The 17,442-nt window shown below is 39.5% G+C and overlaps 2 protein-coding genes across 7 annotated transcripts in view; one reads left to right on the top strand and one right to left on the bottom strand.

Moving 5' to 3' along the window:
- On the top strand, positions 1 to 15,537 carry DNAJC21 (DnaJ heat shock protein family (Hsp40) member C21). Of its 2 annotated transcripts, none has more exons than XM_010725329.4 (12): positions 1 to 238; positions 499 to 592; positions 2,076 to 2,196; positions 3,555 to 3,677; positions 7,472 to 7,776; positions 9,112 to 9,266; positions 9,590 to 9,677; positions 9,935 to 10,093; positions 10,690 to 10,729; positions 12,381 to 12,571; positions 12,929 to 13,004; positions 13,738 to 15,537. In XM_010725329.4, exons 1-12 carry the CDS (start codon positions 142 to 144, stop codon positions 13,900 to 13,902), a joined length of 1,614 nt encoding a protein of 537 aa, XP_010723631.2. In that variant the 5' UTR covers positions 1 to 141; the 3' UTR covers positions 13,903 to 15,537. The 2 variants fall into 2 exon arrangements, with proteins under 2 accessions (XP_010723631.2, XP_085070433.1); XM_085214307.1 differs by having other exon boundaries at positions 12,932 to 13,004.
- AGXT2 (alanine--glyoxylate aminotransferase 2) overlaps positions 13,404 to 17,442 on the bottom strand; it is a 15,653-nt gene continuing 11,614 nt past the window's right edge. For 4 of the 5 annotated variants that reach the window (XM_085214309.1, XM_085214308.1, XM_085214310.1 and 1 more), the window contains one exon: positions 13,404 to 16,237. In XM_085214309.1, coding sequence (XP_085070435.1) covers positions 16,127 to 16,237 — 111 coding nt within the window. In that variant the 3' untranslated portion in view covers positions 13,404 to 16,126. Of the gene's footprint in view, positions 16,238 to 16,613; positions 16,706 to 17,442 lie in introns of all 5 variants that reach the window. The other variant, XR_014880669.1, reaches the window with a different exon arrangement.

A 17,442-nucleotide genomic window follows, 5' to 3' on the forward strand; every position in this document is an offset into this window, starting at 1 on the left:
GGCCCCAGCCGCCCAGCCCCGCCCCCGCCGCGGCTCCTCCCGGCCCACGCTCCGTACGGCCTCGCGGCCGGCTCCTTCTATTCCCGCCCGCTGCCCCGCTCGCGCTGCCGGCCGGCTCTCCTCGCGCGCGGCCCTGCCGCCATGAGGTGCCACTACGAGGTGTTGGGAGTACGGCGCGACGCGGCCGAGGAGGAGCTGAAGCGGGCCTACCGGCGGCTGGCGCTGCGCTGGCACCCGGGTACGGCGCTCTGCGGGCCCGGCCTGCTGCGGGCCTGAAAGGGAGGCCGGGCCGGGGGGAGGGCGATCGGGTCGTGTGGGGAATGGAGAAGCTCCTGGGGGGATCGGGCTCGTGTGAAGGCTCGCGGGTGCCTCCGGTCTGGGAGCAGTGGGACGGGGCTGCGGTCCCCGTGCCGTGCGGCAGCGGCGCCTTTCCTGTTGGCGTGAAAGGTGCTGCTGTTGTGCTTTGAGTTGTTGACGATTAATTCATTTAATTCGCAGATAAAAACCTCGAGAACGCTGAGGAAGCTGCAGAACAGTTCAAGTTAATCCAGGCAGCGTACGATGTGCTCAGTGACCCTCAGGAGAGAGCCTGGTGAGTAAATCCAGCCGGTAGTGGGCTCGAAGATACTTTTGTGTGCCTGTATTGCTGCTTGTATTTCGTTTGTGGTCTCTTGGTGTTTTTCCCTTCCCTTGCTCTCACAGCAAGGACTTAGAGTTCTCTACGCCCTGGCTTGGTTGGAGGTCTGGGCTGTGGGTCGGCCCTAGCAGTGCTTGGCCCTGTGCTAAGGATGGTTCCTTTCATGGAATCATTTGAGTTGGAAGACACCTGAAGGTCACCTAGTCTGGCTCCCCTGCATCGAACGAGATCATTTACAGCTAAATCTGTGTAACCAGAGCCTGGTCCAGCCTGACCTCAAGATGCTGGCATTGCTTTCTGGATCATCAGGTGGGAGGCATTGGTATCCACCTGCTCATCCGGTATCAACACAGCCTCCTTTGCCTGTGTTCCTGTAATGGTCCTAGTTTGAAATATGCACAAACATCTCTTTGTAAAAGATTGTGAGTTTAAATGTTCTGCATAACATGTTTTTCAAGTGGGCTGAAGCATCCAACTTATGAAACCAAGAGCACGTCCACTAAGTTTGTCCTTCTATAAACGAAAGTAGTTTTTAAGTGCTACTATGATAATTGGTGCTTGTTTTTTCCTTTTTTTTTTTTTTTTTCCCACTTCCATAGCTATTGGATATTTTGGATAATGTCCTACCTGCTGTGAAAGCTCACTGTAGCAGCTTGCTCAAATGTGTTTGTTGGGAAGTTGCTATTATAGATATGAAGGTTAAGTGAAGGTCTGGAGGTAGTGTTTACTGACTCAGCCCTTTTTCTGTCTGAAGACTTGTGTATGAGACGCCAGTTCCAGAAAGTGGGGTGCACTGAGGCCTAGCCCAGCAGCAGTACCATGCAGCCCTTCACTCACTCCCCCTAATGGGATAGGGGAGAGAATTGGGAAAACAAAGATAAAAACTGTGGGTTGAGGTAAAGACAGCTTAATAACTTAGAAAAGGAAGGAATAAAAATATGATAGTGATAGAAGAATATACAGAACCAGTGATCCTCAACACAATTGCTAACCACTAGCTGACTAATGCCCAGTCAGTCCCCAGGTTAGGCAGCCCCTGGACCAAACCCCCATTCTGTTTGGTTGTTCAGCATGAACATGATGTAGTATGGGATGTTCCTTTGGCAGCTTGGTTCAGCTGCCCTGGTTCTGTCCTTCCTAAGTTCTTTGTGCACCCCTAGCCCCTCACTGGCAGGGCAGTTTGAATATCTGAAATATCCTTGGTTGTGTACAGCACTACTCAGCAACAGCTAAATCATTGTAGTGTTACTGACATTGTTTTTCTCCCTTACATACAGCCCAACTGTTGCTAACCCTGCCTGTTGCTCCTAAACTGCTGATAACCCTCCTTCCCAGCACAGCAAATGTGGAGTGAAGCATTACACATGCTTTTACATGTTACTTGTGTTTTATTTTCATTGGAGAGTATAATTTTCTTTACATTATTGGTTTTTGCCAGGTATGATAACCACAGGGAAGCTCTACTGAGGGGAGTGAATGGAGAGTATCAAGATGATAGTTTGGATCTGCTGCGCTATTTCACTGTTAGCTGTTACTCTGGATATGGAGATGATGAAAAGGTAGTGAACTAATTCATCTTTTTAATTAATCAATTTAAATTTATTGAAAAATGTTGTGGTTTAACCCAGCAGGTTGCTGGGCAGCACACAGTTGTTTGCTCACGCTCCTCTTCCCAATTGGATGGGAGAGAGAATAATAAAAAAGCAAAGTAGAACTTGTGGGTTGAGATAAAACTATTTATTAAGAAAAAAAAAAGGAAAAAGAAAATAGTTGTGACTGGGTAGACAGATAGATGTATATAACAGGTGATGCACAAGCAGCAGCTTACCACCCCCCAGCCAATTCCCAGCTAGCCCCCCAAGCAATGGAATTGAGTGAGATGAACTCCCACCCCCTTCAAAACACCTTCCACTTGATGCCATATGGTATGGAATGTCACTTTGGCCAGTTTAAATCAGCTGTCCTAATTCTGTTCCTTCCCAGCTCCTTGGGCCCTTTCCTGCTAAAGGCCTTGGTTTTGTACAATACTGCTTAGCAGCAGCTATAAACATTGTGTGTTACCAGCGTTGTCCTCCTAGAACCAAACAGCATCATACCAGACACTGAAGAATACAATTCCAACCCAGCTGAAACTATGACAAGTGTCAGCATTTGCTTAGCATTGGAAAGCTGTGCATGGTATTGTTGAGCACAGGTGGTAGTAACAATTTTTTGCACAAATACTGTGCTTGATGTGTGGACAAGCTTTAATTACTGTTTTTTTGTCTGATAATTACTTACTTGTAATTCATTACTGAACTGTGCAACTTCAAAATTTGTCTGTATTATTTATGTGCATTAAACAGTGAAGCATTCCAGTGCTTTGCAATAGCAAATATTTGGAAATGTCTTTCACAAGCTGGAGTGCTTTAAGCTGAGGAAAAATGATAGTGGTGCTTGAGGGAAGCGTGCTTCCAAAAATGTAATTCCATGTTGTATTTTAAGATACTCATGATTTAGAAAGCTCCATGTGATTAGGAAGATTTCTGGCAGAGAAAATCCCCATCTGTCTTTGTATTACTATGGTAGGAGTAAGTCAGCATCATCTTAATTTGAAAAGTAAAGATAAAGTTGGGGTGCGTCATACTAAGTTTTGTAATTGGAACTTCCTCAAAGCGTCGTAATGTGTAACCAGACTCTAATCAACGTTGTCTGCATGCTGTAAGTGTATTTATTTTTTTACTTAGTTTTGGATATGGGTTGTTTGAGATATGAGAAAGACTAGCGAGTGCTTACAAGACCTTTCCTTCATTTTGAATTGCTCTGCAGAACTGCAATTTTTTTCTGAATGTTCTGTAAAAAAACACTACTTACTGTAACTGAGCATTTGTACATTTACTATTGAACAAATAATAATTTACTTCTTTTAAAATTTCAGGGATTCTTTACAGTCTACCGACATGTTTTTGAGCAAATTGCAAAAGAAGAGATGGAATATATGACTCACGAAGATATTGAAGAGTTCCCTACATTTGGGTATTCCCATAGTGATTATGACACGGTAAGAGCAAGTATAATGTTGAGCTAAAAGTAACATGGCTGTCATTACTTTGTCTCACACTGAAATCAAAGAAAAAGTTCTTGGGTGATCTCTGAGACAAATACAAAACCACTTTTCTACTGTCTTTTCTACTGTAGTAGCTCATTACTGTACATGTAGTGCATATATTCATAACATTTGGATGAATCAGAGTCATTGTTTCCTGTTGGACTATATTAGCAGTCAGATTTTTATTGGTAAGTTGTCAAGCAAAATTTTGAAGGGCTAACCATCAGTTATGCCAGTGAAATTTAAGTGCAATGTGCCTGATGCAAGGCCTGAAAAAAAGCAGAGCACCAAACGTTCTCAATGAGATGTAAACAGAATAGTTTACCAGTGTTTTAATGCGACATAGCTTACAGCAAAGGATATTAGAAATGATTTTTTTAAATAACACATACAGTATTGTGCTTCATTTAGGGAAACAAAGACTCACTTATTACATAAATGCCTGTTGAAAAAGAGAGACATTGTAGTTGACCTGCCAAGTGAGCTCCTGCTATGGCACTCCTGTCATCTACAGTTAGTCTGTAGTAAGATTTAATTCTCAAGATACTGCATGTCTGCTTTTGGGATATGAGAAAAGACAAAAGCATAGAGGACACATGAATTCTGCCCATCTGGTTTACCAGTTATTTTTTATAATAGCTGTTTTCCTGGTGATTAACTACACAGTAGCAATAATCACGAGTATTCCGCCTAGCTTCCTGCTTTTCCCTTCATTTTTAGTAGTAGTATACTGTGTAACTGATTATTTATGAAATTTAAATTGATATGTACCTCACAAATGAGAAATTTTGATGGTATGAACCTTGGTTGGAGTTAGAAACAATTAGTTAGTTTGGCACTAAAGATGCTCAAATGGGTATTTTAATTTCAGGTAGAATTACACAATGGCTTAACAAATCAGTATCTTTTCCAGGAAGCATATATTTAATGTGTCTAAAATTGCTAAGATCCATCTGTTCACAGCTTGAGCTTGGAACATCTTTTGGGAGCTTCCCATGTCAAGACTGTAGAATAGATATGGCTATAAACCAGAAACTACTTTTAATGCTGACAATTAGTAGCTGCAACATCAGCTGTAATTCTGGCACCATTATCATTAGACATCTGCCTTGTTCATACAGTTTTTTTAAATAGGATTAAGTGATTCTTTGAATTATATCATGGAAAATTGCTTCATTTAACCAGGAAAGCCATTATCTCTCTTATCTTATATTCAAAGATACGGTTGGAAGATAGCAGTGTTGTAGTACATCCACTTCCCTGTTTAGTAGAAGCACTGTGGGAGAAGGGAAAAAAGATTTAGAAGGGAACTACAGAAGCTAGATCAAGACTTCAGAGTCTGTGATGTGAATGTTCTCTGATCCAGCCTTCTGAGTTAACTTGCAAGAGGTTTGGGAAGTGACTCAATCAGTGCCAGGCAGATAGGGAATATGTTCTTAAGTCCATGACTTAGCAAGACTTCACAAGAATAGTTGTAGGACAATTATGTGTAGAAACAAAAGCAGTCAGCTGTGAGTATGTGTAGTAAGCAGCAACCTGAGTATCCAACATGAGGTGCTTTACAGTGTCCAGGAGACTGGCAGGACAGGAGATTATATTCAGGTGGCCTCTGAAGAGAAAAATCTCATAGCTCATAAAGCTGATGAGGTTGATTCCTGTCGTCAGCTGATGGCTATGCATCCTCGTTGCTCAAGTTCTCTCATTTTGAAGCATAAATCTGAGTAGTGTATCACTGCTTACATTGTTGGACATAGAAAGCTGGGTTCCAGTGACAGCAGAGAAGAACTGCATAGTTACTTATCTGCCTTGGGCACAGCCTTGAACCTTCACACATAGATAGGTCATTAGAAATTAGTGTTGAGGAGTTAATAGTTGTACCACTGACATAAGGAGAAGAAGAAATATTAATAGGAAACCAGTTAAGCAGTTATGTTGAAGTCCAGAACTTTTTCTGTGAAGTATTCAGAAATACAAAAACAGCAGTGCATGCAGGGATGTAAAGGAGTGTGTGCAGGGTGTAGTAAAAAGAAAGTTTAATGAGATGAGGTTTTTTTTTTTTTTTTAATTTTGTTTCCAAAGTATGCAAAATGCAGAAGGTTAGGAGTTATTTGGAGAGGAACAAAACAAAATAATACAAAAGAAAATATGAACCAGATGGTTGGCACTCCAGAAGTCTGTGCTGCCATTCAGCAGAACCTGAATGGAATACAGAGTTGGTTGGAGGGGATGCTGGTTAGGTTCAACAAGAGTAAGTGTAGAGTCTTGCACCTGTGGAGGAATGTGTGTGCTAGTACAGGTTAGGGGCTGGAAAAGAGGTTGGTGGAGAAAGACCTGGGTGTCTTGGCAGACAGCAAGTTGGCCATGAGCCAGCAGTGTGCCTTTGTGGCCCAAAAGGCTAATCGCATCCTCAGATGCATTGGAAAGACCATGGACAGCAGGTCAAGGGACATGATACTACCACTGTGCTCTGCCCTGGTGAGGCCACATTTGGGGAACTGTGTCCACTTGTGGGCTCCCCTGTTCTAGAAAGACAGGGAACCTCTGGAGAGAGACCAGCAGTGAACCACAAAGATGATTAAGGGCCTGCAACATTTCCCTTCTGAGGAAAGGCTGAGAGACCTGGGGCTGCTCAGCCTGGAGAAGATAAAGCTGGGAGGGGATCTTCTCAACACTTAGAAATATCTGAAGGTTGGATGTCAAGTGGATGAAGCCAGGCTCTTTTGGAGGTGGCTAGCGACAGGACTGGTGGCAGCAGACAAGAACTGCAACACAGGAAGTTCCATCTGAAAATGAGAAAAAAAATTATGGGGTTTGAGAGTGACAGAGCACTGGAGCAGACTGCACAGAGAGGTTCTCTGGAGATATTAAAGACCCATGTGGGTGCTTTCCTATGCAACTCTAGGGAACCTGCTTTAGTAGGGGAGTGGTCTGGATGATCTGCAGTTGTCCCTTTCAAGCCCTATGATTCAGTGAAAAGAAAGTCATTATGTCACTTTACTTAATCTAGTGTTTACTCATGAGTAGTAAATAGAATAAGGAAAGATGATTTACTGCTTCTTCTAATGTGAAAGCTAGAGGGCATAATTTTTACCTGCAGTTATATAATACAACAAAACAGGAGTAATTGCATCTTCACGCAATTGCTCATTAAGCTGAAAGTCACAGGTTTGTGATATTGTATATGATACATTAAAAAAAAGAAAAGCATTAATGAAGGAGAAATTGACTGGAGTTATTAAATTTTCTCACTTTCTCTGGAAGTGGATAGACTATGATAAGAAGAAATACTGTCATGTATTTGCTTTTTTTTTGTTTGGTTTTTGTGTACTGGTTGTTGGCTGCTGTTGGACATACATGGATGATCTTTGGTGTCATTTGATGTGTGGCTGTTACACAGTATGTGCTTATTTACGCAATGTCTCATTCCCGTTGTGCTTTGAAAGGAAAAGTACAGCAAAGTTAAGTATCTGGCACTGCTGCTAGCACGATCCAATTCTAATTGGGGATATGGTTTTAGAAATAGGCATTTGGAATAGTTCAAATATAAGGCTGTTGATTTGAGAAAGTGTGAAATTTTAAAGATGTTGTTAGAGACTTCTGTAAATCTCGTGGTGATTTACTTATACTCTGGGTAAAAATCTTTGCCTATCAGGAAGACACAGAAGTCCTAAGTTATTTGGTAAGTTTTTTTCCACGCTCCCTACTGAAGTGACTCATTGAATTTTTAATTTTTTTTATTTTAACAGATAGTCCACCCTTTCTATGCCTATTGGCAGAGTTTTTGTACTCAGAAAAACTTTGCTTGGAAAGAAGAATATGACACACGACAAGCATCGAACCGCTGGGAGAAACGAGCCATGGAAAAAGAGAACAAGAAAACTAGAGATAAAGCAAAAAGAGAGAGGAATGAACTAGTCCGTCAGCTAGTAGCCTTTATTCGTAAAAGGGACAGAAGAGTACAAGCACACAGAAAACTTGTAGAAGAACAGAATGCAGAAAAGCTTAGGAAAGCAGAGGAAATTCGGAGGCAGCAAAAACTCAAACAAGCCAAGTACGTAAATACGTAAAGAAATGTTTATCTTTAGCCTTGAGAAACGATCAATGTCTACCATGCAGTTAGATTGTAACGATAGGATTATAGTGGTACCTGTACATGCTCTTTTAAAAATCCTTGACCATTTTCTACATTAGTTTTGGTTTCAAGTCCAACCTTTTTATCTGTTCTGAAATGAAAAGAAAGATCCAAGAAAATCAGGGAATAACCTGTGCACTGCAGGCAACTGGCTGTAATAGCACAGAAGCCAGTGTGGGAGGGAAGATTTAAGGAAAAAAGAATGTATGTTGGGGAGTGAAGCAAAACAGGACTATGACAACCTGGACTTTTATCAGCTTAATTTGCCTTGGAACTCTATCTGCTAAAAAGAATGTATGAAAAACAAATGTAGTCTTGCTTTTCCTTTTAATTTGGTAGAGAGGACCCTTTTAGTGGACTGAATTTTTTAGTGCTTTTGCTTTTCATGAAATAGAAAGTTGATGAATGGGAGCCTGCCAGTCTGAGCAGAAGTTCTTCAAACTAGAAGCAATTTTCATCTGAAAATATGGAGCTTAAATACTTATTTTGAAATTGCACTCTTGTAGCATTAAAATCATACTTAAAATAGTAAATAAATAATTTAAAAAATTTAATAATAGTAATTACTATTATGTAATAAATAATAATTAAAATAATTCATCAAAATCATAATATAATAATTCACATACATGTGAAATACATATATTAGACATAATGTTTGGGATTTGTTTGTTTGTTTGTTTTTTTCCTGAGAGAAGAATGAAGCTGAGGCATGTGTTCACTGACAAACTGATTAATAATTCTGTACTCAGGACCCAGCTGTAGAAAATTCAGCAATATGTAGTGCACTGACTGGTAACTTGGATCACACTTGTTATTAGGAAGACTGAGTGGGTACACTTCTGTAACACAAAGTCCAGCAGTAATTTGCTAGTGATTTTTGTGTTGCTGTACTGTTCATTGGTTTGGATCTTACAGAAGGTAAAAGCAGCTAAAGTACCTTCAGGGGTGACCTGACTTTCTCTGTTGTGAGCTTGACATTTACCATGTGGTCGTACATTTCCTGCATGAAATTCAAGCAGGATCCACTTACGTTAATATCTCCTTACTAGCAGTGTCATTGTGACCACTGGCATCGTAAATTACCTGCTCAGATTTCCATGCCCTACAAACAGTTCTTTGCTCCATCATAATAAATTCAGAAATTTCCACCTGAAATACCGGAGAAGACCAAGCTATCTTTTAAATAATAGTGTTTCTGTTATTCCAGTTCATAAATGCCACATAGAAATTACTGTATTTTTCTGCTTAAAGGCTTGCTGAACAGTATAAAGAGCAGAGCTGGATAACTATGTCAGATCTGGAGAAAGAATTGAAAGAGATGGAGGCGCAGTATGAAAAGGAATTTGGAGATGGATCAGATGCTGAAATTGAACTGGAAGGACAGGAGACAAAAGAAGGTGTTGAAGGTATGCAGCATGGGGGTGTGACCTGTAGTGAATTGTTGCAGTGTGAGTATTGGCTCACTGCACTTGGAACCCAGGTGCATGTGGTGCAAGTCCCCTGTCTCCAACGCTGGTGTGCCAGGTTAGAGGCTGGGTGTCTGATGTTTTCCATCAAACATGAGAAGATGTAAAGCCATAGTTGTTAATTACCTTGATCTCTCTGCATATGAAAAATACTGAAGGAGCTGAATGTCAATGTTGTGACTGTTTCCTGGGGCTTTTAATAGCAAGTTACTTGAAGATTGCTCTTCTGACTTTGTCTCTTCAATCCCCATTGATTTCTTCAGACAAACTGAATGATGTGGCTGAAGAAGCTGAATATGCTGATGATCTCTACTGCCCTGCTTGTGACAAATTGTTAAAAACTGAGAAAGCGTAAGTGTGTGTGTATATAGCTGGGAGCTTTTCAGCAGTGGTAGGGGAAGGTGTTGCTTTTTTAAAGCAACTTTTTAAAAAGCATTGTAAGAACTTTTTAGCTTTGCATAATAATATCTTCTTTCCAGCTGAGACTTTATCAGGGCAAAATTTTCCATTCTTACTAGTGATAGATAATGGTCCTGTTGTTAATCTATGTGTGAGTGTAACAGTATTTACTCAGATCTACCTGCGTAACTATTTGATAATCTTCATAGCATGAAGAATCATGAAAAATCAAAGAAGCATCGGGAGATGGTAGCACTGTTACGACAGCAACTGGAAGAAGAGGAAGAGAAATTTCCTGTGTCTTCAGATGATGTGAATGGAATATATACCAAAGAGAAGGAAGAAACAGGAGAGGAGACCAAACAGAAGTACTTAAAATTATTTATTATTTTTAATTTTATTATGAGTAATGACTTATTAAATCTTTGAGCTCAGAAGGAGCTTCTGACTGGATTAGTTGTTGTATTGGAACTCACAGTTTTGTGCCAACTTAAAATATTTCTTTGTATTAGAGTTCCAATAAAATGCGTGCATTAGTTTGTCTGGATTCAAATATAGGGTATTTTTCAAACAGGGAAGCTTGGTGCAGTTCCAGTGTTTACCAGTTTTGGTTATGCTACTTTGTCAGTTGGATGCTGGCATAAATAGAAAATGAGTGTGCTTGAAAATGAGTGGAACTGAATAAGTTATGTTGCACAACTTCCATTCTTTGAATGGACCAAAATAATGTCAGCTGCCTTTTTAGTGTCTTTAAGTTTGGTCTGAGCAGAATAAATGTTTTGTTAATGCAGTAAGTAGATTATGAGAAGTGTTGCTTTCATTTCAGATGAGAATCGTCTTCTAGTTGTGGCTGCTATCTCTCTCATTACAGTGATAAGAAAAATATAATTTGATACCTTTCTGGAAATTGTATTAATGTTTTCTTTTTTTAAAAAAAGTCTGTTTTGCATTCTTACCTTTCCAGACTCTCCAAGAAGCAGAAGAAGAAACAGAAAACAATGATGGTAGGCAATCTGACACAATGAACTTTACAACATGATTTTGTTTTATATATTATCATAATACATCTCACAGACCTGACTTCAGAAGCATCTGTACAAACAGAATAAATGTGGTGCAGGTTCCAAAAAAGCTTATGGGTTGAAATGTAAAGAAAGGAGATTGGAACGGACAGAGAGAGAATGCAAGGAATTGATCAGCAACACCAGCAGCGGCTCTGGTGTATTAGTGACTTAATTGTTTGGTGATCGTTTTCTGCTTTGACTGATAGACCTGGAAAAATGTATTGTTTGTAAAGTAACTTTATTAGCATCCTACTGAAACTAACAAACACCATCCACTTCACCTCTCACTTGCATTCCAGGCACCAGTAATGCCAATCTGGCATGTTCCAGGATCCCATCTGTGCATGACAGAACAGATCTGTGCTGACAGGAGAATTGCATGTCTATGTCAGCCTTGAGTGTCAGGAACACCACAGAGGGCACTGTTCCCTCTGCCTTTCTCATGCATGATCCTGTCCTAGTTGTACTTCTTTCCTATTCAGTACCTCAATCATATTCATGTCCCACAGAGCTACATGCACTAGATCCTGCATCTTGCATGTTTCCCAATGATGGCCTCATGGTTTTTCCCCAGCCTAACCCTTCTAGTGTTATGTGTTCACTTTCTCTGCCCTCTCCTACACCATCATCTCTTACCAAGAAACTTCTCCAAGGCTTTCAATCAGCTGAATTTTTCTTGCTTCTCTTTGTTTGATTTTGCATATTGTCTGAGTTAGTATTGGCTTGGCCTTCTTGTTTCCATACAGGCCATCAACATCTTATCCAACTCTGGCTTTCTCACTTCCTTTTCAGTTTCCTGGAAATTCTTTTTCATCTACCTTATAAATGTTCTGTGTAGGCACCCTGTCTCCCATCCTTGTTATGTGAACTTAGGTTTTTTGCAGCCTAGAATGTAGGTTGCACACTCACGTAACTGACCTGGAATTTTCTTACGCAAAGTTCCTAGAAGCATAACTTCTATCTGCTGTCAGTCTTCACTGAGAGTTGAAAATCATTATGATCTTTTGGGTTTTTTTCCTGGAGATAAGACTACTGAGAAAACGTGGCTAAGCTATCTAAGTCTGCAAGAGTTACTGTAGATGATATATTAACACAGTGTTACGTTTATTCTACTTTTGGAAATTGAGATTTGCCTCAGGCATGCTCAGATGTTGACCGTTTACTAAACGGTTGTTGACTCTGATTCTGGTACATGGAAAAGGTCACCAGAAGATAGGGAGGGAAAATACAATGTGTTTTGCTTCAGTCAGTTCAGTTATTTTGGCTTAAGTGTCCTAATACAGAAGTCTGGCACAGAAACCAGTCAAAACGTTTGTTGAAGTTAAAAACAAAGCGATTATGATATGATGTGTCATGGAGCCTTGTTCGAGCCCTTTGTGTAATTAAAAACCACCACCATAGCTGGTCTCATCTTTCAGAAGAGAGGAGCTAAGATTTTTGCTTGTTGGAATCCCACTGAAAATACAGCGTAAAATTCAAAGGCTTCATAGGCTTGTGTGTTCTCCCCACACACTCATGTTTTAAGGCAAATGATTATAAGCACTAATCACTAATAAGCATCAAGTAACTTTTATTTCTTCTATTTGGACAGACTTATGAGGACTCTTTTGATAAAAGTGCTGATGAGGAAACAATTGAGAAAAAGGAGTTGCCCTGTGTGGACAAGGACAGTGGCCCAACAGAGCAGTTTGTAAACGATGACCAAAGATGTGCTGTGTCAGAGGAAGCAAATGCTACAGAAGATAGTAGCCAAGTGAATGAAGCACAGAGTGAAGTGAAAAGGTGTGCTGACAATGTCATTTTATGTCATGCTTGATACTGTAACAAGCAGATCTTTCTCACTGTTGTGAATTTAGGGCTACTCAACTAAATCAGAGTTGCATAAATACAACACTGAACAGAGAGTGTTAGGATTTACTTTGGAAATAGTATTAGACTGCATATTAGTTCTGCATCATTCACAAGTAGCTGATTCATCTTTTAGCAGAATCTTGAGATTTTACATAAGTGACATAGCTTTCTTTTTTCTGGAACCACTTAGGTTGTGTGAAGAAAGAACAAGACATCAATTTGAATACAGTCAGATTCTTTAATTTGAATATTCTTGTGCACTGATCTTGATTTCTCTTTGTCTATCAGCAGCACTAAGCCTAAAGGTAAAAAAGCCAAGGATGCAAAAAAGTCTGCTAAGGGATCTTCAGAACACCAAACAATGGTATGCAAATTACTTACACTGTTTATAAAAACATTTGTTTTTTGTTTGTCATTACAAACAAAAAATTGTTTTACCTCCGGTTCTGGTTTACTACTTACTTCTTAATAATACATAAGTTCTCTTCCTGTGATTTTATTAGCATATAGGACACTGGAACATCAGCTCTTGTCTATGAAGAGAAGCACAGGACTAAATTTCAGGTCTAGGAGAGTGGCTAGAACTCAGTTATCAAAGCAGTTCAAACCAAAAATGTAAACATCTGAAGATGGCTGCTCTCAGCAGGCAGATGGGAGACAGTACTGTCTGCATCTTTCCAAATATTGGTACTTCCCAGACGAACAAACTCTTGTAATAGCTGAAGCTAAGACATAAATTCGGTATACCTCAGAACTCAAAATATTATGTTCATAGTTTGTTTATTGAGAAGAGATCAAAAGTAATCTTTATCATTAATTACAGTTGGTAAGCTTCTGTTGTATTCTTGGCTTTACTTGGCTCTCCTTAAAGTTTCACAAATTTGTGCTTTTAATATTCTGCTTTAATTTCCAATCAGTAATAGGATATTCATTATAGAAACAAACAACATTTTCACAAACAACATAGTCACATTTCATTCTTTTAAGAGTAGCAAGGTAGAGCCAATTGGTGTATTCTATTTATTACATAATGTATTACACATCTTGTACACACATCTTGTACAAATGTGAACAGTTTGTTTTTTTTCATCTTTCAGAATGAAGTTCCCATTTATTGTGTAACCTGCAACTGTACGTTCCCATCCCGAAATAAACTGTTTGAACATCTAAAAGCAACAGGACATGCAAAAGCAACACAGGCACTGTCTGTAAATGGAGCTGTTCACACTAGAGGCAAAAAAGAGAAACGTAAAAACAGATAGAACTTTGTTACACTGACAGTCTTTAGAATCATACATGAAGATTCTCTAAAACATTGGAAAGTGTGCATTGCCTATTCTGAGGTAAACTGGGAAGGCAGCTCCTGCTATTGGTGGAGGAAACAAAAAAGAAAGAAGAAAAAAAGGAAGATGTGGAAGATGTAACAAGAAGAATGTTATCTTGTGAAGCAATTTTTGCTTTTGTCTGTTTTTACCATTTTTTCTTTACTGACTGAGCTTGAGCTACCCTTCTGACAGCTTTCTTGGTGAAGGGGCAGTAGTGATTCAGAATTGCCTAGCATTCCTGTTGAAACTTGCATGGAGTAACTATGCAGAGGGAATAAATTATTTTACCACATCACAGTTGTTTTCTTTACAGAGGCAGAAAACTGATTTGAGGTTAAGATTGGACTCTGCTGTTTTGATCTTCCATCAGAAATGAAATATGAGCAGCACAAGTGGCAGAGTAACCATCCTCAGTGGCCCCATAAAATTAACCAGCAGACAAAAGGGTACAGATGTCAGAGTTGGTTAATTACAGTTCGGACAGTCCCTGTTAGTTTTGTACAGGACCATGTGTGCTAAGGTTTGTAATGGGGAGGGAAATCCTGTGGATGAGCCTTGGTGGAACAAATGTGGGAGGGAATGGATGATGGCTGAAGTGTCAGTGTTAATGTATATGAGCTGAGTTGCACACAGGGGTTCTGTGCCATGGTACATGCACAGTAGATGCTGCCAATTGAGGAGAGAGTAGCAGGTGGTATGGATTGCTCTCCACATGTGTTTTGATTTCCTAATGAAAAACCAAATGGGAACTGGTATTATGTCTCTGTTTAAATGCGTAATTAATTCGTTCTGAATAGCACTTAAAAAAAAGAAAAGATGAACACCTGATTTTTGAGTGCAAGTGAACAAAAGAGTTTTGCAAAACAAGCAGTCAGTGAAGTCAGAGAATCCAGTGTTTATGGAGGACTTGGGGATATAGTATGTTAAGTGTACTCCTAGATTTTTCTGTATTTCTCTCATTGCATTTTCTAAATGTAATGCTCTTGCCTTACATGAGTTGCTCTAGCATTTCAGCTTATCAAAAAAAAGTGTGGAACACAGAACTGTTATTAAATCAAGAAATTATTCAAACATTAAAACTTTCATCAAAGTAAAATGATAAATGTATAGTTCTTGCTAACAGACAACAATATTACTTTTATTGAAGTGTGGAGAAGGTAACAAAAATTTTGTTTCAAAAGTGATTATGTTAGAAAAGCTGTACCTTATTTCACCAGTCAGAGTTTGCATCTTTGCTAAATAACTAAAATTCAAAAAGCAGCAGGAAGAAAAGCAAAGAGTTTTTTTTGGAGAGGCTGATGACTGGATTTGACATTAAAAGTAATTACCATAATTAGAAACTTTCTGTTTGTGTGCACAGATTTTTTAATGTTGTAATTACACTCTATCATTGTGATAAAGGTGAACAGTTTTAGCTCTGTTTGAGACCCGCAATTACATTATGCTTAGAATGCTTCCTAGCCAAAGAGTGACTCTGTGTGAAATCTCATGTCATGGGGTAAGACTTGAACTGCAATATTATCTTTTGAGTTGATTATTTTTGTTATTTAAATAAAATATAACAGTGATGAAGTTTTGGTTTTTATGTATGCTTATGCTTATTGGGTATGAAAGGCAAAGTTCTGGTAGCTGCAGAGGTGACCTCTGTGGAAGAGGTGGTCAGGGACTACCCTGTATTGGTCACAGCTGGCTTTGCAGCAGTCCTACCACATGCCAATGTTTAATCAAACAAGAGTTCATATTGCTTCTGTTGAAAATGTAGGTAAGAAATGGCAGCAAAGGAGACACAGGAACAAAGCTGGAGCAAAGGAACAAATAACCTCGTGTAACCTCACCCAAGGGGACTGTAGCCTGCTAGAGAACTTCTGCATAGAAAAACAGTGAGAGAAAAGCAGCAGTACAAGAGTAAGGAACAAGGGGCAGCAGAAATAAACTATTGTGCCTTGACCAATCCCAACCTCTAACACTGCCTGTTGCCCTGTTGAGGGCAAATGAATACTAACCTGTATTTTGATAAAATGGGTTAGAGAGCAAACTTTTAAGTATGGTTCTGTAACAATAGTCTTACGATGCTGACAAGTATTTTATCTTTAGACTATGCTTTCCTTAGAGTCTGGACAGCAAGGGTCAGGTCCGATGTGCATCTCGTGAGGAAACAAGACTAGTTTGCAGCTGCTTTTCCCATGTGTTTCTCTAATGCAGTATGAATTACTTCAACAGCAAAGTCAACATCCTTTTTAGTAATGCACATAGGGGGTTTAACTCTCAATGTCTGAAGAGAAAGAGAAAGAAAAGACAACCTTAAAACCGTATGGGAAGAACATGTTCTAGCAGCCCATCTAGATTAGTACCATCCTCTGCTAAACAATATAATGAAAAGTATGAAAAATAATAGAGAGCTGCAGTGCTGGGAATGAGGCTTCTGAAAAACACACCCTGAAATGAGGCACTAACTGCTTCTAATGCCCCACTGTGCTCCAGGGACAGATCAACTGTCTTCATGAGAGCTGACTAGAGTAGATTGTGTCTGTTACTCTAGGTGGAGCCTGAACACCCATCCTTAGATGGATTTGTACTAAGAGCCAGATGAAACAAAACGGGCATTTTTTTCCTTTCCAGCAACTTTGCCATAGCAAAACAGTACTTACTGAGAATGGCAAGTCCCCTCCATTGTGTTAACCTGCTGTTAGGTATTTCTCTTCTATATTAAAGGCTTTCCAGTAAGTTTCAACGAGAATCACTAAAAATGAACTTTCAGTTAGGTCAGCATAGCTTGTTGATCAGCACTGCATTGTTGATCAGGAAGGGATATATGCATAGTGCAACTTAGTAAGAAATTAGGTTCTAAAAGTCCAAATATTTGGTAATATAATGTTTACAAAGTCATTTAACTTCAGTAAGAATCTTAAACTTTCATTTTAAATTTTTCTGTCAATCTATTCTAAGACTGCATGCAGAAAGCACATAATGGTCTTTCTTCCCCCACTTCAGCTGAGGCTGACTTCAGCTAATGCTCCCCGGCGAACAGCACTCCCACAAGCAGAATCAGATTTTACTACACTGAGCTGCAGGATACAACCTGTCTTCTGGTTTGTGACTTCTGGAAGCCTATGAGATGACAGAGGCAGTGTCCAGCTTCTTTTAGCCATCCTGTATCTGTCTCATAGAAAAGCTGCTCTAAGGGTTTAACTGACCTAAACATCTCAAAGCCTGTTACTAATCTGCATGCTCTAAGAAACCTGTGGCACAGCGCCATGAGTGCAGCATAATGTATCTTCAAGTGGCTGATGCCCATTTGCCTGCAATTCTCACTGCTGTATTACTGAATTTGCTGCTAAGAGCTCTCTTTACATTTATTTTTTATATTAACATCCAGATAGAATATTATCAGCTCTCTAGAATGAAAGAACTAGCAAGAATAAACTTGTTTCTCTGTCACCAGATCAGGTTATAACTCCAACAGTAACAAATGCTTAG

Source organism: Meleagris gallopavo, chromosome Z (assembly GCF_905368555.1).
Source record: "Meleagris gallopavo chromosome Z, MGAL_WU_HG_1.1, whole genome shotgun sequence".
NCBI lineage: Eukaryota > Metazoa > Chordata > Aves > Galliformes > Phasianidae > Meleagris > Meleagris gallopavo.